Source organism: Vipera berus, assembly GCF_964194415.1.
Source record: "Vipera berus genome assembly, chromosome: 12".
In the NCBI taxonomy this organism is placed as follows: domain Eukaryota; kingdom Metazoa; phylum Chordata; class Lepidosauria; order Squamata; family Viperidae; genus Vipera; species Vipera berus.
Genome location: NC_138215.1, coordinates 14,887,737 through 14,912,537, shown reverse-complemented (window position 1 = coordinate 14,912,537; position 24,801 = coordinate 14,887,737). Strand labels below are relative to the sequence as shown.

Below are 24,801 nucleotides of genomic sequence, written 5' to 3'. Positions count from 1 at the left end.
AATTTCAAATGGTCACTAAATGGACTGTTGTAAGTTGAGGACTATCTGTACAAAAGAGGGTGACGTTCTAGTGTATCCTGCTGCCTTTTAGACATGTTGAAACATCAACATCTGGAATTTATAGCCCACCTTGACTGAGAATCCTGCCTCCTCAAAAGTCCCAATGCATTTGGAAGGTACCAGATTTGGAAATAGGGTTCTAGAGTTTTGCAAGACTGACCGCTAAGCCCTGAACCGTGACTGTCAACCGCGACTTTGTCTTACCAACACACACACGTCCATCCAACCCCACAGCGAGGCCAGGAAAGCATTCGCATTTGAAAGAACCATCGGTGTTCACGCAGCGGCCGTTCATGCATATTCCTGGTGTCTCACACTCATCAATATCTGTCAGAAAGAAAAAGCCCGTTTTGTTGAAGATACAGTTTATCTGTTTTCACTCGAGTGTAGTTTGTTCACGGTGTACGCAAATAAATAGTTCATGCTCTGCGGATGTCTTCAGCACTACTTTCTCCCAGGACTCTATCTTGGTAAGATCTCATAAAAGGGAACCTCTTCCGGTACAGAAAGGGACTTTGGAAGCACTTCTTTTCAACTCCTTGTTTGGAATAGCACTTTCTTTGAGGTCGGGATAGCCATCAAACTGCTGGATGTCAGATAGGCCTCAAAACCTGGTTTATTCAGTGGAGATTCAACCTTGAGGTGGGAGTGTTATGAGCTGCTCCCTCCTGTAACCTGGAGATGAACGGATGTCCTGTTCTGTTCTTTTTCTAGCACTGCATTTTGTATGTGTTGTTATTTATGCTTTAGAGTTTGTACTTTTAACCTTACTTATGTAAACATGGTCTGTAAGCCACTCAGTCAGTTTTGACTGGGGAGGCATGTAAGCCCTGTAAGTAAATATATAAATCTCTTCTCCTTGGCAGTTCCTTGATTACAGTAGTAATGAAATTACCCAGAACCAGCAAGAAAAAAGTAACAGGTACAAGGAACTAACAAGGAGAAAAACCATCGCCACCAACACTGTCCAGTCAAACTATTGCACATAAACAGAGAGTCAACCCCACACTCAGTTGCACTGATGATGTTACCTAGTTGGGTAATGAAATGTCTCCAAGCAAACAACCAAACTCAGAGAACAGCAAGGACTCCATGATTCAACCCTGAGCTATAGATACTGTCTTCTATTGCAAGATCAATAAATATTTATCTTCCAAAGATGGCTCTGTGCATATATTTGTGTGTCTCTGTGTGTCTGTGTGTCTGTGAATTTATTTCTGTTCTCCCATAAAGTACCACAATCTTTCCCCGTCTCCAATTTTTCAGGCTTTGCACATACCAGAGAATGTGAAAACTATTTGATCACAATTGTGTTTCTGAATTTGTTAACTTGCTCAGTTTTACACAGACAGCCACACTCCTGCCCAGCAGGAAATAAATTCATTTCTTGTCCTGATATGGCAACTGTACATTTTTTCCTCCTCCCTCTTCTCTCTCTCTCCAAACACTGAGGATTAGAGAAATGTTTTAAAAATACCAAGTGGGTTGATGCGTAACCTTTAACAATATAATCATATCCTAACATCTCCCCTCAGTATACACAACATTTGGCATGTGTGGCCTTTTCTTTCTTTTGCCCACCCCACCCCCCCAACCTTAAAAGGGCAAATGGAGAGCAAAACACCTCCGTGTTTCATTTAGCTTGTGTTGTTTGGCACACAATTCAGTCTTGCTCGTTCAAAACTTTGAATTGCTTGTATCTTTGGCATATTAGCCTCCAACCTCTTGTTCAAGCCAAAAAGGTGAATAAATTGTTGAACTTATCTCAGTTTCCAGCACTGTCCTTATGTAAGAGGTTAGGTTTCTACCTCTCTGCATATAAGAAACAAAATTCTGCTATGGTCTAGCATAGCGATAAAATGCAGGAGTCTCTGGCTTGAATCTAACAGTGTAGTGGGTTTGCAAGAAACCCCTGCCCCTGGGTGATATGTCCATGGGGATTCTCAGTCATCCTGATCATGGTTGTCCCAAAGGTGCTTTTTCACAAGGCAACTGGACTCTGTTTTTCCTTGAAAAAGTTTCACTTCTCATCCAAGAAGCTTCTTCAGTTTGCTTCTACTACAGAAAACGTTTCTTGGATGAGAAGCAAAATATCTTCAAAGAAAAACAAAGCATCGTTGGGACAGCCCTGGGCTATCTTATGCATTATCTAAAACAGGGGTCTTCAAACGTGGCCCTTTTATGACTTGTGGACTTCAACTCCCAGAATTCCTCAGCCAGGAGCCTGGTTGAGGAATTCTGGGAGCTGAAGTCCACAAGTCATAAAAGGGCCACGTTTGAAGACCCCTGATCTAGAGTTACCTTGAAGCAGAGTTTATTGTATTGTATCACTTATTTTACAGCAGAGGATATTTTTAATGATCAAAGGGGCATGATATACTTTTGGCAAATAATGCAGTGGATGCAACAATTATACAAAATGGGTGAGGCCATAGTTTATTTGGTTAGTAGATTTATATCCTGTCCTTATTTATTTCAGGGCACTGAACACAATGCTCTCTCCTCCTACTTTCCACACAACAATGACCCCTGTGAGGTAGGCTGGTTGAAAGAGAGTGACTAGTTCAAAGTCAACTTTCATGCCTAAGGGAAGATCAGAATTCGCAGTTTTCCTGTTTCAACTCCATCTCCAATCTGGCTCTCCTTTCTTGCAAATAAGCCAGATCAAAATTTTACGCATTTCTTTTTCCTGGGGTGTGGAAGATGAGTTGGATGTAAAGAAATAACCTCAAAAGACTCAAAACTTCAATCACAAGATACAACTCTCAAATGAACTGTGTGTTGTTTTACTGTCTCCTCGAACCTCTAAACACCCTGTTTTGTAGTCAAAATAGATATTCCCAAGGAGTTTCTTAAATCCAGAACATATGAAATGATTTTCACTAAAACAGCCAAGTTTTCTTCCAAGATGGAACACAATAACTGTCTTATGAGGGGTCCTTGGTGCTCCTCTGAGCTTGCTTGTTTTCTTGCAGATGTTTCATTACCCAAACTGGGTAACATCATCGGTGCTGCTCACAAGCTCAGAGAGTACCAAGTCAACCCCGAGTTACAAATATTCTCCTTTATTAATAATTGTATTAACACAATACCAAGTTTGAGGCAGAGTGTTTCGGATCATATATTTGCACTGCACACTTCATCTCAGATATGTTGCCCATTGCAACGTCTGCAGATAAGTACTCACCTCTGCAGTAACGTCCATCGACGGCTAACTGGAAACCAGGTTTGCAAATACACTTAAAACTTCCATCTTCATTGATGCACATACCATTAAGACACATGTTTCGTATGCTGCATTCATCCATATCTAAAGAAATGAACACACAGTCAAAACAAAAGTTCATCACCGTTAAAGAACGTTAACATTATTCCAGTGACCTATAGAATACTGCCCCAAATACAGACCTTTTTATGGCCTCCTTTGTGCTCTCTGAGTTTAATTTTCTTGCAGACATTTCATTACCCAACTAGGTAACCTCATCAGTGCTGTGATGATGCTACCTAGGCGGATAATGAAATATCTGCAAGGAAACCACCCAGCTCAGAAAGCATCAAGGACTCCACATTTCAATCCTGAGCTACAAGTGTTCTCTTCTACAAGGTATAGTCCCTTATGCTTGGGTTTCAAGGGTGTATGTGATGTCTGAGTAACTGCTTAGTTGAATTTAGTGAGTTTCTCCAGACCAGACAAATCACTCTTCAGCTTTCCAAGGATAAACTCCTTGCAGACCAGGTACTTTTCAGATTAACACCGATACTTTAAAGGCTAGCAGTTATCTTACAGTAAGAGTGATCTCTTAACACTTTTCTATTGTTAAACACAGCACTGAAGACAGACGGCAGATCTGCATGCTTTCTTATGTTGTTAAAGTAAAGCAAAGCATTGTGAACCACTCATCATTTTGTCTGAAACTGCTAGAAATTACACCTCAGTAAGATCTGGAGGAACACAAGTTCCCTCCCTGAGTTTGTTTTTTTTAAAAAAAAACATGGGAATGTAAAAATAAATCTGGTAAACTAAACCAAAGGTTGGTATTTCCCCCCCCCCCAGCTGTGACTAACCAGATGCCCAAAAGCAAGACACAAACGCAACAGGATATCTCACACGGTCCTAAACAAATGGGCAAATTGAGAGATGGCCTTTGATACGGAAGGTCCTGGTCCGGGACAATGATAAACTAACACAGGAGAATATTGGAGGATATGCAGAAGTTCTTCTGGCTCTCTGAGCTTGGTGGTTTTCTTGCAGCGGTGTCATTACCCAAATGAGCTAACATCATCCGGGCTAGTCCTTAGTACAGTGCCATTAGCATTGATGACGTTACCTAGTCTGGGTCATGAAACGTCTGCAAGAAAACAAGCAGTTTCAGAGAGTACCAAGGACCCCTCATTTCAACCCTGAGCTACAAATGAGCTTTGGTGGAGCAGTGGGCTAATGCCTCCTTAAGTAACACCAGCTGCCTGCAATTAGTGCAGGTTCGAGTCCCACCAGGCTCAAGGTTGACTCAGCCTTCCATCCTTCCCAGGTAGGTAAAATGAGGACCCCGATTGTTGGGGGCAATTAAGCTGACTTTGTAATAATGCCGCTGGGGGGGGCGAAAGCCCTAATAAGCAGGCATATACATAGAATGAAGGCTATTGCTAAGCACGTTGATTTGTGCTTTAGATTGTAAGCCGCCCTGAGTCTTTGGAGAAGGGCGGGATATAAATGGGATTAAAATAAAATAAAAATAAATAAAATAAATATTTTCCTTTATTGGCAGAGAAATCCCGGGGTGAAGCAGACAGCGGCCCCATCTGCAGCCAGGTATATGACGGCCCTTGCACACGTTTAATTAATGTGCCGCATTTCCAAATTCAGAGAAAATTCTGAATTTGAGCTTGTAGACGGGCATTACAGACAAGTATAGGCAGTCCTCAGCTTACAACCACAATGGAGCCCAAAATGTCTGTTGTAAACCAAGATGGCTGTTAAGGGAGCTTTGCCTCATTTTGCCCCTTTTCTTGCCTCGGTTGATAAATTGAATCTCTACAGTTGTTAAGTGAGCAACACGGTTGTAAAGTGAATCTGGCTTCCCCCAGGGACTTTGCTTGTCAGAAGGTCGCAAAAGGGGATCACGTGACACCCTTCCCTCCAGGGACCCGACAACCGTCATAAATACGAGTCAGTTGGCAAGCGTCCGAATTTTGATCACGGGACCACGGTATGAAAAATGGCCGTAAGTCGCTTTTTCCGGTGCCGGTGCCACTTTGAACAGTCACTAAACGAATGTTTGTAACTTGAGGACTATCTGGACAGACCATTACTTCAGAAGCTGAAGCAATTCAGACGCCTGGGAGTGTTTTTGGCAGCATTGCTTAGGGCACAAAACAGATGAGCTCTTTTAACCGCACCGACTTTATCGCTGTTAAGACATGGGATTTACTGAGGCGATGATGAGAGGGAGATATTTGAACGAAACACTTGGATAGATTTCCAGATTAAAAAAATATTTAGGCCCATACCTAAAAGCAATTCAAACCTTTATCCATTCCCTCCATACTAGGATGGAGCATGGATTCCTGAAGGATTTGCCTCTGTTAAAGAGGAGCAACGTAACAACTCACTTTTAGGATAGTGATATTAAAATAATATTTAAAATTGAGATGTTCCCCTTAATATTGAGAAATGCCTCCTCTAGACAGGGCATGCTTACCTCTCCCTTTTTTCCCCTGACATTTTAAATCAGGCAAAAGTAATTTAGGGTTTTTAAAAATGTGCCTCTATCCCAAACAAGAATGTTGGCACGCTCAGTCTTACAGCTGAATCACTGAGATAATATTCTGCCAAAAAAATGCTGCTTGTAACCAGAACTTGGATTTTTGTTAAATGTGAGCAGATGGTGGACCCTCTCTAAAGGACTGGGAGAATGTAATAAACCAACTTTTTTTTTTCTTTGAAAGTAGGGAGTTCAAAAGCGTTTCTCAGGCCTTGGGATGCAATTTTGTGTAACAGTAAGAGCAAATTAGTACATCCTTTTTTTAAAAAAAAATGGCCGACAGGAGTAGCCAAATCTTGGTGAGATTTCAACATTCTTGTCCTAATTCATGCAAAGGTTTGGTGAAGTTGTGAGATTTTGGTGAACAGATTGTTTCAACACACCAGACTGTGTTTACATTTCTTAGAAGGACCAGGATATGTTGCAAGAGTCTCTCATCAAGCATGTTAATGAATTCAGGATGCTATGTACGATCTAAAGAACATTCCCAGGAGTATCTATTTCCATCACAGAAACTGCTTGTGAGATGTGCTATTTCTCTTTCAGATCTTGTATAGCTTATTGTTCGTGGATCCCCACAGAAACAGAGTTGGAAGGGACCTTAGAGGTCATCAAGTCCAACCCCTGCTCAGGCAGGTAATACCTGTACCATTTCAGACAAATAGTTGTCCAATCTTCTTCTTAAAAACGTCCAGTGTTGGAGCACCTACAAATTCTGGAGGCAAGTCGTTCCACTGATTAACTGTTCTCAGTGTCAGGAAGTTTCTCCTTGAGTTCTAGGTTGGTTCTCTCCTTGATTAGTTTCCCTCACACACACAAAATTATTTACTTGACGTTCTAGGGAGAATTGTGTGAGTTATGATTCTGGTGAATTATGATTATGTATAATTATGGGAGAATTATTAACCAGTGAAAGAGCTGGCCTTCAGAGGTTGTGGCTGCTTCATCACTGGAGGTTTTTAAGAAGAGACTGGAATGGTAGGGTGTCTCCTGCTTGAGCAGAGGTTAGACTAGAAGACCTCCAAGGTCCCTTCCAGCTCTATTCTGATGGTGATTATGTTTAAAGGCCACATGGATCTCAACAGATGAGTTGGTTTGCAAAATTTAACTTTGATTCCTACAGACTGCTGTAACATTGAAAGCAATGGGGAGCAGCAGGCAGAAACATCCCACTGTAGGCAGTTGCAGAGATGAAGAAGAAGATGCTCAGAATGGATTTGCCAGTCCTGACCTTCACAGTTCCTTCCATCAGCTGACACATGAAAGCCGGCATTGCAAACACAGTGGAAGCTGCCGTCGGTGTTGATGCATCGCCCATTGTTACATATCCGGCCGTTCTGCAAACACTCATCAACATCTGAAAGAAAAGCCAACAGAGACAATAAATATAAGTACAGGTAGTCCTCAACTTATGACCACAGCTGAGCCCAACAGTTCTGTTGTCAAGTGAAATATACGTTAAGTAAGTTTTGCCCCATTTTACAACCTGGCCTTGTATCACTGCAGTTGTTAAAGTTAAAATCACGGCTGTTGTGCGAGTCTGGCTTCCCCGCTGACTTTACTTCTCAGAAGGTCACAGAAGGGGACCACGTGATCCTGGCACACTGCAACCGTCAGAAGTACAAGTCAGTTGCCAAGCGTCTTAATTTTTTTTAATCACATGACCGTGCGATGCTGCAACAGTCGTAAGGGTGAAAAAAAGGTCATAAGTAAGTCAAGGACTGCCTGTATTTCTTATTTCTTGACTATTTCTTGCTCAAAAATATTCTATGAGAAGCTTTGGGCACAAAATATAGTAGCTATTGCCGAATTGGGTTTCTGTTTTGCCCATTTTTCTCATCCTTTTAAGTGGATGCTTGTCTATCTTGGTTTGTCTGCTCACTCCTCTATAAAGTCGTTGCTGTGACTGCTCCCTTTTCATCAGGGCTGGGGTGGGATAGGAGGGGAGGGCATTTTGGCAAATGACACAACATCATTGAGTTTCTTTTCTTCTTTTATAGCCTGTGGTGCTTAAATTTTTATTCTGTAGGCTTTATCTTTTAATCCTTTGTTTCTCTTATAGATCCCCTTAATCCTGCAGAGATTTTTTAGATCTGGGTGCTTCCTCTGCATGTTCCTACTTCAATTAAAAGGGAAAAGAAAAAAAAGCTAAGCACACAATTCCAGTAACTGCATCTTGGAGCCTAAAGATCACCATTTGCAAGCTGATTTTTCTTGGCTTCTTACAAAAAACGTTGGCTTTGTTTCTTCAGATCACAAGCCAGGTTTGGTCCTCTCTTTCTAGCAGTGAGCAGTTGAAAAAAAGAACCCTATCTCCGTTTTTTAATTCAAAGGCGTGAATCCTGGGAGGTCTAAGTAATTTATCACTTGTCATCTGACTTCCCTTGCAAAGCAAGAAGCCAAAATGAGTTCTTAGCAGTTCAGATTCCTCATGGTGGAATTCTGGACAATATTTTACACCACAATCCAGAAGCAAGATAAGTCTGGTCATGCTTACAACCACTGCAGTGTCCCCATGGTGATCTAAATTCGGATGCTTGGCAACTGACTCATACTTATGACAGTTGCAGTGTCCCAGGATGATGTGATCCCCCTTTTGCGACCTTCTGACAGGTTGTAAAACAGGAAAAAATTCTGCTTAGCCACAGAAATGTTGGGCTCAGATGTGGCCATCAGCCCAACATTTCTGTTGCTAAGCGAGACATTTGATAAGTGACTTTTGGCCCCGTTTTACGAAACTTCTTTGCCATGGCCGTTAAGTGAATCACTGCAGTTGATAAGTTAGTAACACGGTTGTTAAATGAATCCTGCTTCCCCCATTGACTTTGCTTGTCAGAAGGTCGCAAAAGGGGATCGCGTGACCCCAGGACGCTGCAACCATCATAAATACGAGTTGGCTGCCAGGCATCCGAATTGACCCTGGGACGATGCTGCAATGGTCGCGAGTGTGAAAAACGTAAGTTATATGTCACTTTTTTTAGAGCCGTTGTAACCTTGAATGGTCACTAAATGAACTCTTGTCCTTGAAGGACTACCTGTATTTCAGTGGGAACTGACTACAGTTTAAAACTTTGGAAATAGCCACCAAGGTAGATGTTTGTGTGGCAGTTTCACTCTTTCTACAGTGGCGTTCTTTACCTCGGCATTCTGTCCTCATTGGGGTACTCTGATATCCAGGCCGACACTTGCATACATAGGAACCTTGGGTGTTCACGCAGTCGCCACCAATGCACGGATTCCTTTCGCATTCATCCACATCTGCAAGAGACAAAAGACATACCGTAGTTTTGGCAAACTTTGGCAAGTGCTGCCGACGTTTCCTTCCCTAACTTGCTTCGCTCTCTGCAAAGCGCGCTTTTGCAAAAAACCCCAGCAGTGTTACATACATTACTCTGGTTAGGAATATGCATCCTTCATCACCCCGATACTCTGATATTAAGCCCCGTTACTCTTGGAAAGTTCAATCTCTTGGATTGTGATGTTATGGAGTCACTTTTCTCTGCTTGGGTGAATTTAAGACTTCTCAGAACGAACCGCTAAAGCGAGATTTTACTCTTCTCAGAATAAACTTCTCTCTGGTGTTTTATCCACTCCCAGGGATAAACACCCGGACACAAACTGAGCAATGGGATACACGCAGTTCGGTGCAGTGAGACAGGGGCAGATCTGTACACTGGAGAAACAAAACAACCACTTCACAAACGCATATGGCACAACGTAGGAGAACAAACCGCTCAGGTCAAGATTCAGCGGTTCACCTGCATTTGAAAGACAAAGGCCACTCTTTTGAAGACAACAAAGTCCACATTCTGGACAGGGAGGACCTGGCTTGAAAGAGGGATCCAAGAGGCCACCTAAATTAAGACTGAACAGCCCTCTGCCAACAGAAGGGGAGGGATATGACACCACCTATCACCTATTTACAACACAGTCCTTTCAGCAGTTCCAAGAAGCTTCCAGGCCCATTTGCACAACTCAGGTGACCCTGAGGGCACAGATAAACCTCCAAGTGGCCTCAACGACTCTCAGAGGGAATGCTAACAAACAGATGACTGCAAGGATTATAAATCCTTCCATCCTCCACCATCCAGTCAGAGCTGAAGAAGCTCCTCAGATGAGAAGCGAAACGTCATCAAGGCAAAACAAAGTTCAGTTGCCTTTTGACTCAGCATGGAATCAATTCCAGACAAGTTCGCCATTCGGTCTAAAGGCTTCTGAGTTAAGCATATTCCAAATTCTGCTCATTTCAGAAAGGGAGCATCCAGCTGAAAAGTGAAAGAAGGGAAGGGAAGGAGTAAGACATGGCACGACATAAATCTGACAGGCGGACGTACCTATGCATTCCCCTCTAAGGTCCAGTTCAAACCCTTTCTTGCATTCGCAGCGATAACTTCCAGGAGTCGGAATGCAGCGTCCATTAATGCAAAGGTTTTGATACAACTGGCAGAAGTTGGCTTGTGACCGAGTGACATTAAATGAGACAATACCTGGATTTTTAAAAAATAAAAAATAAAAAAATCAAAGTTCAATATTGGATGCATTTGATGTACTTTTTTGCGGGGGGGAAAAATAAACTGTTAAAATCTATTAGAGCGATTACAGCGGGGTTGTACCCATCGTTGATAAGCATACTGTCACTGCAAATAGCCATCCTCAATCTAAGTCTTACTTCTTTTTTCCACGTTCTACCATTTCCTGGTGAAGGATTTGTTTGGAAAGCTACCCACTCTGGAGGGCTGATTTGCTCATAGATAACTTAGAACTGCAGTCTGGGGGTGGGAAGGAACCCCTTCAAATCCAATATATCCTGAAACACTTCCCTCCTAACCCGATTTTGGTTTCTTAACAAACACACATCATCTCCTGGAAAGCATCGGAATATCTCAAAGCCCTACCCAACGTAATTAAAAGAATAAAAATAAATACTTCGGGAGGGGGAACCTTCCTGAGGGCAGCAGAAAGCAAAATAGGCAACCCGATTAGGGTCTGCAATGATCTGGGTAACCTCGGACGCCGCTCGCTTTACCCAAAGTGATTCCATGATGAAGAAGAGCCAATTTTACCCTCAACAACGACAACGAAAACCCCAAACCCCAAACCAAATGAAAGATAGCCTTAAACTGGGGGAAATGAAGTATTTAAATCGAATCTTACCGGTCGGTCTCTGAGAAGGCGGAACCCCATCTGGTGGAAAAAATGGGGGCCGGAAGATGTCAGGTGGAAAAAAGGGGGGTGGTCTTGGGACACCAGGGGTATCTGGCCTCCCACCTGGCAAACTGCCATATATACACAATTTGCGGAACTCATCTGAAAGGAAAAAACAAAATTATTCAATTAAAAAAATGACCGACCATTTCTTCATATGGATAGCAGGGGTCCCCAACCTTGGCAACTTTAAGATCTGTGGACTCCAACCCTCAGAATTCCCCAGCCAGCCGTGCTGACTAGGGCATTCTGGCAGTTAAGAGTCCACAGATCTTAAAGTTGCCGCATTCGGACGAGGCTTTTCTTTTTTTTTTTTTTTAGCCAGTTAGGGACTAATACTCCAAATTAAACACAGAGGTTAATTTTAAGATGCTCTAAGCCAGGCGTGTCAAACTCGTGACCTCACGTGACGTTGCACAACGTATCGCAGCTTTTTCCCCGCTGCCGGCAATGGGGTGGGTGTGGTTTTGGCATAACGCATCCGGCCCGCCGGCTGGCAGTCTGACATGTCTGCTCTAAGCAAAAAACACCTGGTATGCTTGTGCCTGGATGGGCTTGAATATTTCTGTTGCTAGAGAGTCTATTTTTATTTTATTCGTTTTTGTCCTTCCTTCATTATTTTTATAAATAACTCGAGGCAGCAAACATCCCTCGTATTCCTTCCTCCTCCTACTTTCCCCACAACAACAGGACTTTGTAAGATGGGTTGGGCTGAGAGAGAGGGGCTGGCCCAAAATCACCCAGGCAGCCTTCATGCCTAAGGTAGGGCTAGAACTCACAGCCCCCAGATGATTGGCCCAAAGTCACCCAGCTGGCTTTCATAGCTAAGGTGAGCCTTGAACTCACATTCTCCCATTTTCTAGCCTGGTGCCTCATCCACTAGACCAGGGGTAGGCAACCTTGGCTCTTTTATGACTCGTGGACTTCAACTCCCAGAATTCCTGAGCCAGCCATGCTGAGGGGAAAGGGAGAGGTTTCCAAGCTGAACCACGCTGGTTCAGGAATTCTGGGAGTTGAAGTCCACGAGTCATAAAAGAGCCAAAGTTGCCTACCCCTGCACTAGACCAAACTGACTCTCAGTTGGGGGAAAGCACTCATTTCTTGCCTCTTGTCTTTGACAGATTGTTTGAATGAGAGGAGAAGCCCGGTGCTATAGGAAATCAAGAGTAAATCGGAATTAATTTATTCATGCCATCGGATTCACCAGAGAGGCCCTATAAGTGCAAGACTGGACACAACGCGTGAAAAAAATGTATCTACCTAGCAATGAAAACCCAATCCATTCTCCTTGGAGAGCATCTACAAGAGGTTTCTTTGTGTGTTTCCACATCTCAGGACTGTAGCAACGTCTTAGCTCAAGTCATTATAGGAGTCTACATTTCCCTATGACAGAGTCCCCCACTCAAAAATAAGAAGTGGTTTATACGTTTGAATGGCATATCATCGGTTCCATACCTGTAGCACGAATGGGACACATTTCTGGGGCAGTGGTAGCTCCTGGAGACCAGCACCGTCCAGAGTCACAACAACACTGGGTTTTGGTGAGCACTTGCTGCAGCTGATTGTTGCAACGGCCGTTGATGAGAGAAGTAAAGCAATATCCCGGTCGCACATCTGTTCCAGAGAAGAAATGAAAACATCCCTCAACTCTTGAGAATAATTCTTTGGCAGATGAAGGGTATTCCTGTCTTTACACATGTGTTCCGTTCAGCCGGGAATCTACCCATTACACCCAGTAGTCTGTTCAATATTTTACACCTTGGTATGAATTATACATTACGATGAAAAATTTTAGTTCTTTCTTCCCTTATCTTTCATTCTCTCCAATCCTTTAATTTTGTCTTTAACTGGTAAGGTACTACCTCCTGAGAAAAACTTTCCATGTGCTTCCTCTGGATCAGAGGTGGCATTTCCAAAAAAATTCAAAGCAAGGTTGGACCTGAAGGCTACTGCAGTGGTTTGCACTGGGGTCAACATTTAAATCTATCATAACAGTGGTTTGCTCACAATATAACAAACAATAACACCATAAATGATTAAAAACAAGGAAGCAAAGAACAGGAACAAATAAATAGCGAAAATAAGATGGTGGTCTGGCCAGCAACACACACACACACACACACACACACACACACACACACACTATATTCTGCAACAGATTTGCCCAAGGCCTATAAGAGAAACTTCCAAAGGACATAGAATAATAGGATTAGGAGGGACCTTGGAGGTCTTCTAGTCCAACCCTCTGCACAAACAGGAGATCCTACACCCTTAAGGACAAAGGGCTGTCCAGTCTCTTCTTAAAAACTTCCAGTGTTGGAGCATTCGCAACTTCTGGAAGTAAGCAGTTCTACCCGTTACTTCCAGTCCTGCCCTCCTGGAGGGAGGGGCAGAGAGAATAGGTTGACCCCCCCCCCTCTTCTCTGTGACAGCTCCTCAAATACTGGAAGACTGCTGTCACATCATCCCTAGTCCTTCTCTTCATTAAGACTAGAAATAACTACTTCCCTCAGTCATTCTCATGACATTCTTCACATCCTAAGGAGTTCTACACATGTCATCACCCGAGGGAGCAAATCTTTATTGTTAATGGTTCTCCTGTCTATTTAAAACCAAAATTTCCTTTCCAAAGTGCCCTGCACTGCTATGGAAGAGAGGGAAAGAGGCAGGCTGAGGCTTAAAGTGGCAGGAAAATCTCATTTCCCCAGCCAATGCAAAAGTTCCAGGATTCCGTCCTTTTCTTCTATAAATGCTGCACGAGAATTTGGTTGAACCTTGGTTAGCCTCAATTTGCAATAATTGCGCCTGGGGTAAACCCCTCTGGCTCCGATACTGCCACTGCGCAAAAAAAACACTATGTACAGTAAGGTTTTGACACTGGTTCCTTCAGAAAATATTCCTATTCCCACCAATCAAAGTAGATTATATGGTTAGTCTCTCCCCTCTCCTTAGTGGGTTTTCTGTAGTAAAAAGAGAAGGGGGGGGGGCAAAGCAGGAAAGACAAAAATGAACTTTTCATTTTAATGATTAAAACAAAACAACAGGTTGATAAAAAAAAACTTGCCCAAAAGCGGCCCATGAATGATTTCAAGTCAGATTAATTTTAGATTAAATTAAAAGACAGTATAGCATTGAACCAGTGCCACGTTGAAAGCACACATGGGATATCCTTGAAAAATAATACAGATCGTCCTCAACTTACAACAGTTCATTTAGGGACTGTTCAAAGTTACAACGGCACTGGAAAAAGTGACGTATGACCATTTTTCACACACGTATGACCATTGCAGCATCCTCAGGGTCACATGATCAAAAAATGGATGCTGGGCAACTGGCTCATATATATGACGGTCGCAGGGTCCCGGGGTCGTGCATTCCCATTTTGCGACCTTCTGACAAGCAAAGTCAATGGGGAAGCCAGATTCACTTAACAACCCGGGTTACTATTTTTATCAACTGAAGTGATTCACTTAACAACTGTGGCGAGGAAGGTCATAAAATGGGACAAAACTCACTTAACAGATGTGTCCCTGAACAATATAAATGTTGGGCTCAACTGTGGTCAAAGGTCAAGGAATTACCTGTATTTATAACTACAGTACATCAAGAAGAATTAGGATCTAAAGAGAGCAAGCGAATGAAAAATGAATTAAATTAAGCGTTCTGGGACAAGCAACTGTCAGCCCTCCTTGTCTTCTGAGCAGCATCGGAAAAGGCTTGTCTTTCTTCTAAGAGCCCCGGTTCAAGACAAAACACAGGCCGCAAGAGAAGACAGACACAAAACCCCAAAGGACCCAATTTTGAAACCCGTTAAAAAGCAAGACACAAAACAGTCACACAGAAAGCATCAAAGCTGGTCCTTCTCGTCTTACCAGATACAATCTATTTTTCATACTCCTATTAGCTGGAAGAAATCTGTTATTTAAAAAAAAAAGGAAATTGGAAGGAAGATACTGAAGTTCCCAAAAAATAAATAAATAAATAAAAAATGGAAGACAGATACTGAAGCCAATTCTGGCAGCCGCCATGAACAAAAATCTTTAAGCCGGAAGACTGAAGGATTCCTGGAAGTGTAAGAGACAGCAGGATATGAACACCCAGACTGGGATTTTTAGTTTAAATTTATTTTTTTTTTCTAGGAGAAAAATCTGCCGTGCTTTGTGTTCATCCTTCCGGAAAAGCATGTGTGCAAACCAAGCTTTTTTCCTTCCCAGGAAGATAGGGCCAAAAAGTCAGATTTAAGACCACTGCCAATCTCCTAAGTGCTGCAGATGGCAAGTTTGGGGGCCAAACAATCCCTCATTTATTTTCAAACTCAGGTAACTGAGCTCTCTGACATGGAGCCAGGCTACGCGGAATCCCTGCAGATTCAACATTTCTGGTTTTAAAGGTTTGCATGTTAATTTGACTGCACTTAGGAAAGAGATGTGAGGGACTTCATCAGCACATCCCAATTTCCATCCAAAATGACTTTGCCTGTATCTTTTTTTTTTTTTTACATTTCGGAATAATCCATCCATCCGATTTTACACCTTTCTGAACGTTTCCTTAGCCATTTTTACAAAAATGCCTGTTTTGAGTAAAATGCTTAAACCAAAAAAAATATAAAAAATTAGAAAATGAAAACGTGTTCAGGCTAAACTCAAATGACATGGACCGGAAGTAAAGATGACTGGCTCTGGAATGTATTAATCAAAGGAAGGATTAGATGATGTGCTGTTCACCTTTCACCTAAAGCTATAGATCAGGAAAACTCTACTCTTTGTGCCTGGTCGACCAAGTTTTCATTTAATCCTGTCCATCAAGCCATGGTATCCCCACAAAGGTCAAACGTGAAAATGCTACGTAGCAGCAGACATGTCGCAGAAAGGCAAAATCACAAAACTGTGTCTCGGTTACTTTGGCCACGTCATGTGGGGAATTCACCGGAGGGAAGCCATTATGTTTGGAAGAGTTAAGGGGTAAAAGGCCACCGGGCTCCCTCAGCCGTTAAGTTATTAACCCGGATGTAAAGTGAATCTGGCTTCCCCATTGACTTTGCTTGTCAGACGGTCACAAAAAGGGAATCCCATGACCTTGGGTCACAACAATGATGGGACGGGGTGGGATTTTTATTAACGACTTCAATTTTAAATTTGTATTATTTCTGGGCATTGTTTAATTATGTTTTAATAATCTAATTTTAACTTTTGTATCTAATTTTTATGTATTGCCCTGTTCACCGCCCTGAGTCTCTTGAGAGAAGGGCGGTATATAAATTAAATTAATAAATAAATAAATAAATAAATAAAACCGGACCAGGTGCCAAGCATATGAATTTTGATCACAGGACCATGGGGATGCAGCAAAGGTCGTAACTGTGAAAAATGGCCGTAAGTCACTTTTTTTCAATGCCGGGGTAACTTTGAACGGTCACTAGATGGAACTGTTGTAAGTCAAGGACTATCTGTTAATGAAGAGAAGGACGAGGGGTGACATGACAGCAGGGTTCCAAGATCTCAGGGGCAGCCCCCAAAGAAGAGGGAGCCAAGCTGTTCTCCAAAGCCCCTGAAGGCAGGACGAGAAGCAACGGATGGAAACTCATCAAGGAGAGAAGCAACTTAGAACTAAGGAGAAACTTCCTGACAGTGAGGACAATTAACCAGTGGAACAACCTGCCTCCAGAAGCTGTGAATGCTCCAACACTGGAAGTTATTAAGAAGAGACTGGACCGCCATTTGTCTGAAATAGTATAGGGTTTCCTGCCTGAGCAGGGGGTTGGACTAGATGACCTCCAAGGTCCCTTCCAACTTTACTATTATGCTATGATTATGATAACATGTCAATTAATCCATTTTGATGCAGTTCATTGCACGGAAAAAAAGCGAATTAGATTTGATTAGGAATATCGGTATCGATGGAATCCACCTTGAGGAAAGCCCATTTAAATATTGGACTGAGCCAGGTGAGTCTGGATTCAGATGACATAAAGACACGGGTTAACCTGAAAGTGTTTTGGTCTTTTAACAAGACGAGCCTGACTTCCTTTTTTCACAGAATAAAAGAAAAGGGAGAATTTTGAATGGATATGAAAACCTGACAGAACAATTAACCAGTGGAACAACCTGCCTCCAGAGGTGGTGAATGCTCCAACACTGGAGGTTTTTAAGAAGAGACTGGACAGCCGTTTGTCTGAAATGGTATAGGGCAGGGGTAGGCAACCTCGGCTCTTTTATGACTCATGGACTTCAACTCCCAGAATTCCTGGGAGTTGAAGTCCATGAGTCATAAAAGAGCCGAGGTTGCCTACCCCTGGTATAGGGTTTCCTGCCTGAGCAGGGGGTTGGACTAGATGACCTCCAAGGTCCCTTCCAACATTATTATTATTATTATTATTATTATTATTATTATTATTATTATTATTATTATTATTATTATTATTATTATTATTATTATGAAGCCTTTTGTAGACTTTTTGCAGGAGATGAAGAAAAACCAACTTTTCTACGTATGGATTTGGTGATTTTTAAAACTTAAAAAAAGGTGGGGGGGAAGAAAAGAATTTGTGGACAGAAGTGAAAGAGAAGCAAACTAGGGCAGCAGAAGAGAAAAGTAAACACTGACTAAGCACAGGGGGTGGGAGGTGGGGGGGGGGGTGAAGAAGAGCAGTGGACTGAGATTTAACCTGGACTGGAATGCTCTTTTTCATCCTTGAATTAGCCTCACAGCAGGACCGGCTTCCTATCTCCTGCCTTAAAATCTACTGTCTGTCTCAGGTCCAAAGCCTTTCCAGTCTGAGTCGCTCCAGGGTGGAGCTATTTCTTAGGCATCCTCCATTTCTGCAAGGCGAGGTTGTTCCCCATCCCAAACTGTACTAAGAAGACCTTTCAGCTTAGATGTTTCAATTGAGAATATGGTTGATGTGGAACAGGAAAAGGAAAAGGGCTGTTTTTAAATCAAACCTGATCCGGGCCAAAAGAGCTTTGCAGCTGAATTACAGGCGTACAAAACGCCGAAAAGAGGAAAAAAAAGATTTATTTTTTTTTTTAACTAACATTAGTGCGACTCATTCCAGACGAGATTTTGTGCCCAGTTCCGTGGTTTTGGCGAGCGTCTTTGAAATACTGCAAATGTAGGAGGTACAGACCTAAACAATCTGCGGGGAATGAGTCAAGTTTTGCATGTAGCATGTTTTGTCTTGAAAATGTTGCTGAAATTAAGAGTGGCTAGGGGGTCTGGAGTGTGTAACACTTTCGCTATTTCTTGTCCCTGCCGAAATATCCAACCATTCCATTAAAATACTTTGAGTCTAGAGCCATCGCGAGAAATGAGCGAAGCTTCAATTTTGTAAGAAATAGGTCGCCCTATTGCACACTGAAAAAGTTGCTTGAGCATGATAACTTGGCCCAGAAACTGATAAACCAGAAAAAAAGAATACATCCAAACATTCTTTGCAAGTTCATCTACAAGGCTGGGGGGGAGGGGGGTGCATTCCTTTCCACGTCTTTTAGGAATTCTAAGACTAGATCTTGGGTCAACGGTTGATTTTAGTTCCTGATAGTTTGGCTAGCTGTACTCTCATTCACAGGCTGGCTATAAAAGCAGGAGTCAGACAAGAAGAGGGTCTAAATGCCTCCAAGGAAATATTTAAAGCAGGGATTCGCAACCTTTTTGTCAGGGTGACTGCTCTTACTACGTGTGAGCAGCACGTTAGGGTCATTAGGAAGGAGAAGGGCAAGCCAATGGGTTTAGATCAAGGACAAGACCAATTAAGCTAATTATTTTAATGAATAAAAGGTAGAATATGCATTAATAGGATGTGAAAAATAAAGCCTCTTTGGTGTCTAACTGGTACTTTCATAGACATCTCCAGGAATGTTTGCATGGTGCTGGTTGAAAAAGTCAAGATGGTGTGGTTGAAGCTATGACTACTTTCATGCCACAAGTTGCAAGTCAAATGTATTGTCCGGAATTCCAAGTGCAGACACTTCAAGTATTAGTCAACATAAATATATTTGTTTCTCTATATAAAGCAAAATATGTTTGGGTAACCAGCAAGGAAAACACATTATACCATACTCTTGTGAGGTCCAAACTACAGTAGACATCAAATACCATCCTAAAGTTTTTAGAAAGGCGTCCAAAATGAATCACCTCCCAAAGTAAATGCGTTCCAGATTTCTAAGGAAAAAGTAAATTTTATACGATTGGTTCTATTCCATGTCAGTTTTGTTCTGCATTTTCCCCTCAAGTGACCCCTTCTGACATTAAGTGATGTGTAAAAATCTGCCTTTGGAAACTGTCCAGACTTAAGAACAGAAGGAGGGTAAAACATAAGGGTTACATTCTTCTAACCTTCCTTCCTTCCTTCCTTCCTTCCTTCCTTCCTTCCTTCCTTCCTTTCTTTCTCTTTCTTTCTTTCTTTCTTTTCTTTCTTTCTTTCTTTCTTTCTTTCTTTCTCTTTCTTTCTTCCTTCCTTCCTTTCTTTTCTTTCTTTCTTTCTTTCTTTCTTTCTTTCTTTCTTTCTTTCTCTTTCTTTCTTTCTTTCTTTCTTTCTTCCTTCCTTTTCTTTCTTTCTTTCTCTTTCCTTCCTTCCTTCCCTCATTTCTGTCTTTCTCTCTCTTCCTTTTCCTTCCTTCCTTCCTCCCTCCCTTTCCCTTCCCCCTTCCTTCCCTCCCTTTAACAAAAGGAGTGGTTCCTTATATGTATATATATTGTCAATTTTTGATTACTTTCTTTTTCTTCTCATATTATATCTGTCTTTCCAGTACGTCACAGGCAAAACCCACCTAAGTTGCATTCTTACTCTTGTAGACTGCTTATATATGCAGCTCGCTCTTGTACTGCTGCCATGGATTTTTTTTAAAAAAAAATGCAGACATCTATCCGGAAACACTAGCTTAAATGAAAACAGTTCTTAAAGGTATTTTACCAATGCTGTTTAATAGGAGAATGTTAACTTGGACTAAGGATTCTACTTTGAATGACCAAGTTGTAGGCGATAACCTCCAGATGAACAGAGTTCAAGAAAGCTTCCCAAAAGGTACTTCAGAGGTTGGATTGATAGAAAATCTCTTTAATTGATTTGGGTGTGCTTTTTAATTAATTATATGTGCTGCTTAGCAACTCAGAAGTAATGGGAAATGGGTATGAGTTCTCAAGTCACACAGTTTTGAAACACAACCTCAAACCCAAATCAAAGAGGGCTGCTTCCTTAAAAGAAATAGGATTTGCCAATATCTGCTTAGCGGGAAACAGAAAGAAAATTGGTCTAAATCTTCCTCCCACTAAACACACATAAAGGAATTCACAGAGGAGTAACTATTTTACAATAACTAACTTCATGGAAATTCTTCAATACTTTGAAAAATATTAACATCATATTTTTGTGAATCTCTGCGTATCTTTTTGGATTCAAAGAGCTGGCTTCCAACAACCTTACCCATACTCACACTCATGTTTGCAATTCCTTACTCACCAATGCACCCAGTGCCATCTGGGGTTGTAGCATATCCGGAAGGACATTTGCAGAAGTAACTGCTGATAGTGTTAGAACATTCGCCCCCTTCACAGATGCCAGGGATCGTACGGCATTCATCAATATCTATGGATTTAGAAACAAGGATGAGTGGAGTGGAATGGAGTGGAGTGGAGCGGGACAGAATAAAATAGAATAGAATTAGAAATGAAATAGAAGAATGGAATGGAACGGAACGGAACGGAAAGGAATGGAACGGAACAGAACAGAACAGAACAGAACAGAACAGAATAGAATAGAATAGAATAGAATTACAGAAGAATAGAATAGAATAGAATAGAATAGAATAGAATAGAATAGAATAGAATAGAATAGAATAGAATAGAATAGAATAGAATAGAATAGAATAGAATAGAATTACAGAAGAATAAATAGAATAGAATAGAATAGAATAGAATAGAATAGAATAGAATAGAATAGAATAGAATAGAATAGAATAGAATAGAATAGAATAGAATAGAATAGAATAGAACAATTTTAGGCAGAATTATCTGAAAACAGCAACATCACTAAAAAATGTAACAGCAATTGTATTAACAATTCAGTACGAAAGCTGTCCCAGTGAAAATCACTAATCACAAACGGATGGATGGATGGATGGATGGATGGATGGATGGATGGATGGATGGATGGACAGCTAGATCTTCTGTTTCTAGGAATGAAGTAACCAAAGAGTTGATCTAGCACTGTAGATTTCAAGGCCCTGCAAATAACATGCAAATTAAATCTCCAAACATAATGCAAATTAAATCTCCAAACATAATTTTAATGGCCATATTCTTGATGTTTTGTTGCTAAGGTTTGGAAATTATTAGCCTTTGCATCAATGAAACCAGAGCACTTGAAATGATGTCAATGGTATTTATATTGATGTCAACACTAATATAAACAGTGATATATTGTTTGGGTTAGACTTTGCCCTATGATGAAGTCTGGAGATTTTGCTTTCAGTAAAGCCAGATTTTCTATAAACAGAGGCACTACTAGCTTACAGATAAAATACTAAACTATTCACAGCTATAGACATTACCCTCTCTGTTTTTCAGAATTCTTATCAATATTATCAGCATTCCATATTCTACTATTTTATTCTTATTTTTGAAAATCTTTATAGGAATATGATCCATCCTGGGTGACACAAGTCCTTCCTATACTGCATTTGGCAGGAAAATATCCAATAGCTTTTAGTGACATTTTGCAGAAACACAGAAAAAGTCACATAGTTTTGCTGATTAACACATCCTCACAAATATAACAGGTTGCCAAAATCAGGTCTGTAATAGAGTTTCTTGTCACCAATGATTGCTAATCAAAAGTTAATGCCTGACTAATAGGGAAAGATTTTGGTAAACATCCCAAATTCTTTGGAACATTTTGGATTTACCAGCAAGAAAGATATTACCATCAAGGTCATTTGGTTTTTGGCTGTCATAAAAAATGGACAGAAATGTAATTTGGATTATAAAACATGCCCTTAAATGTTACTCTTTCTCAACTGAAGCTCAATGGGCTTTACAACCTAGTTCCGTGGTGGCGAACCTATGGCACGTGTGCCACAGGTGGCACACAGAGCCCTCTCTGTTGGCACGTGCGCTGTTGCCCCAGTCCTAGGCCTTCAGCTGGCTTTTATAAAACCTTTTCACTTTAGGCTTCTGCCACCGTGTGCAAAAAAAAATGATGATGTCCATTTTGCTCTATGAGTTCATGGTGACCTTACCCTAACCCTAAGTGGAATTTTCCTCCTATGGGATTTTCCCATGTATTTTACCAGGAAACATAGGTAGGGCATGCTAGAAAAGTCAGTGTCCTCCTAACCATACCCAAGCACTCTGGGTTTGTTGGCGAAGTCCATTTTGCTCTATGAGTTCATGGTGAAGTAAATGTCCTAGTTGATCCATCTGACATCTAGCTCAAAGTCCCCCAACTTGACTTCCTTCTGATACATTGAGGCTACAAGAATTCTCAGATAATATGGCCAAGAGTTGGGTATTCTTCTCCACGTATCTCAACCATTCAGAAAGACTATCCTTTCCTTAGTGCTAGATTTAGGCATATAGAACTGTGCCATGTGGGAAAGTTCCAGGGTAAAAATAAACAACTTGGTGCCTTCTAGAATATTTTGGAGCACAACTCCAACAATCCCTTGCTCCTGGCTATGCTCTGAAAAAAAAGTAAATGAAAGATATGGAGAACATCCTATTGTCAACCCCTAATCTAGATGCCTTTTATGTGGCTTAAGCCATAAAACAGACCTTGCCACACATAATTTTAAAATCTTTAGAATGATGTATTTTGTACTGAAAGGTAGTCATTTTTCAAAGCTAGCCAGATGGCTTAAACCGAAGTAGTCTCCAGGCTTCGTTAATCTTCAAAGCACTGAGGTAACCTTGAACAGGAAAAGGTGAGTGTTGAAAACGTTAATAATTGTGTGTTTGTCTTTGGTATTAAAATTGGAACAAAATTGAAATAGCCACTAGATTATGGGATTCTCTCAAATCCTTTCCTGTTTAATGGTGGGCGTCTTTTTAGTCATTGTTTTTGCAGTTTGACTTTCACAACTGCAACTTCAGGAAAAAAAAGAAGGAAAGGCAGACATCTGTTCTGCTGTAGTGCAATCACATCAAATAAAAACCACCCACTCTTTACACCTCCCTCCCAAGGTCCCTTGAACTCAGATGACCTTTTGAGTTTTCACTGAACACTTTTTAAAAGTTGCCTCAGAAGATCTACCACATTCTCAGCCTGCACCTCTGTCTGCTAAATAACCTAGGAAGGGTATATACATGGGAAGGGAATATGTTAGCTTGCTAGATGATTCTTGATTGTTGTTCAATACACTCCTAGGAGTTTTCAAACAGGACATCCATTCATTTCGACTTGGAAGTTCTCTTCGTACATGCTGTGCCTCTCAGAAAATTTAATTGGTTATTCCTTATATTATCCAGCCTACGAGAACTTAAATATAGCTTCAGAGGTGTTTGGTTTGTGTTCTACAAGACTATTGCTCTGGAAATATGCTTGCATCAGTTCAAAATTCCAGCAACTGTCTGCATTTTGTTGGATGTCCTGCTTGCAAACCCACTGAAACAAAGGGAGTCTGAATTGAAGCAGAGTTCAAGTCAGTGGGAATCGTTTTAGTTAATTCCACGTAATCTCGTGAAGCTGGTTTCTGAAATGGGCTGCTACCAAGTTTTTGCTCTGAAAAGAAACACTTGAGTGGTGTTTGAGAAGTTAAGACGTTCCTACCCCTTGGCTGCCCTTTGGCCAACATCACTGGCAGACAGCATGAAAACTCTATTTGTCTGGATCAAATTCTTTGCAAATTGGTTTACATAAGACAAAATAAAAATGACAAAGTAGTTGTTGTGTAAAGATTATTATTTTAGCTAACGTTTAAAAATACGTCTTGTGTTAGAAGCAGCCACACTCCCAGAATCTTAGGCAGAATATTACACTCAGGGCAAACTGTGTTACCACTGTGAAAGGGTTTTTTATGTGTGTGTGTGTGTGTGTTGTTGTTGTAATTCATTGCAACGAACAGTTCACTTAAGGGTAACATCTCCTAAACAGCTCCACTGAGGGCCATAGTATTAGACTACTTAATGCTAAATAAAGCTAAGAATCAAATTCCTGGGAAATAGTGGGGCCCTGAGTATGTACCAAAATTTCAGAGCAGCAAAACTTGGTAAAAATGCAACTTCCATATTTAAGAATCGAAGAAATGCAACTGTTTTTAGGTTCCATGAACTGGAACATCTTAAATGCATATTTTGCCATCAATAAATTAATTTTTGCCAAGCGATGGAGAAAAACATACTGAATGTGAAGTTTTCTGTCTTTCCATGGAGAAGCTCTGAAAGACTTACCATCACATTTCTGTGTCACTTCATTAAACTTGTGTCCAGCTGGGCATTTGCACTCAAAAGATCCAACTGTATTAATGCAATTTCCTCCTTGACAAATCCCAGGGATAGCTTGGCATTCATCCACATCTATCATGCAAAACAAAAAGAACACCACAATTAATTTGTCCACAAAGATACAAAACACACATTCATTGCTTCTGTATCCTGCACTAGATTTCTTCCTCAGGAAAGTTTTGTGAATTATCAATATTATGGCTGTTCATTTTTTTCAGAAAAGATTCAGAAGTGGCCATGTTTTTCATATGGATGTCTGAAAAATGACAGGGCTGCTTTAATGAGGTGCTATAGATTTTGATGTAGCTCTTCCAAACCATCTTTTAGGTATGTGCAG

General features: G+C 41.1%; 1 protein-coding gene across 1 annotated transcript in view; it reads right to left on the bottom strand.

The window, feature by feature from the left end:
• The window catches only part of FBN1 (fibrillin 1), a 168,262-nt gene that overhangs the window by 79,944 nt on the left and 63,517 nt on the right, over positions 1-24,801 (bottom strand). The window contains exons 9-17 of the mRNA XM_081337040.1: positions 24,411-24,536; positions 20,485-20,610; positions 12,483-12,641; positions 10,977-11,129; positions 10,157-10,309; positions 8,961-9,080; positions 7,054-7,179; positions 3,248-3,370; positions 265-387 (exon numbers count right to left, since the gene is read on the bottom strand). Coding sequence (XP_081193166.1) covers positions 265-387; positions 3,248-3,370; positions 7,054-7,179; positions 8,961-9,080; positions 10,157-10,309; positions 10,977-11,129; positions 12,483-12,641; positions 20,485-20,610; positions 24,411-24,536 — 1,209 coding nt within the window. The remainder of the gene's footprint in view (positions 1-264; positions 388-3,247; positions 3,371-7,053; positions 7,180-8,960; positions 9,081-10,156; positions 10,310-10,976; positions 11,130-12,482; positions 12,642-20,484; positions 20,611-24,410; positions 24,537-24,801) is intronic.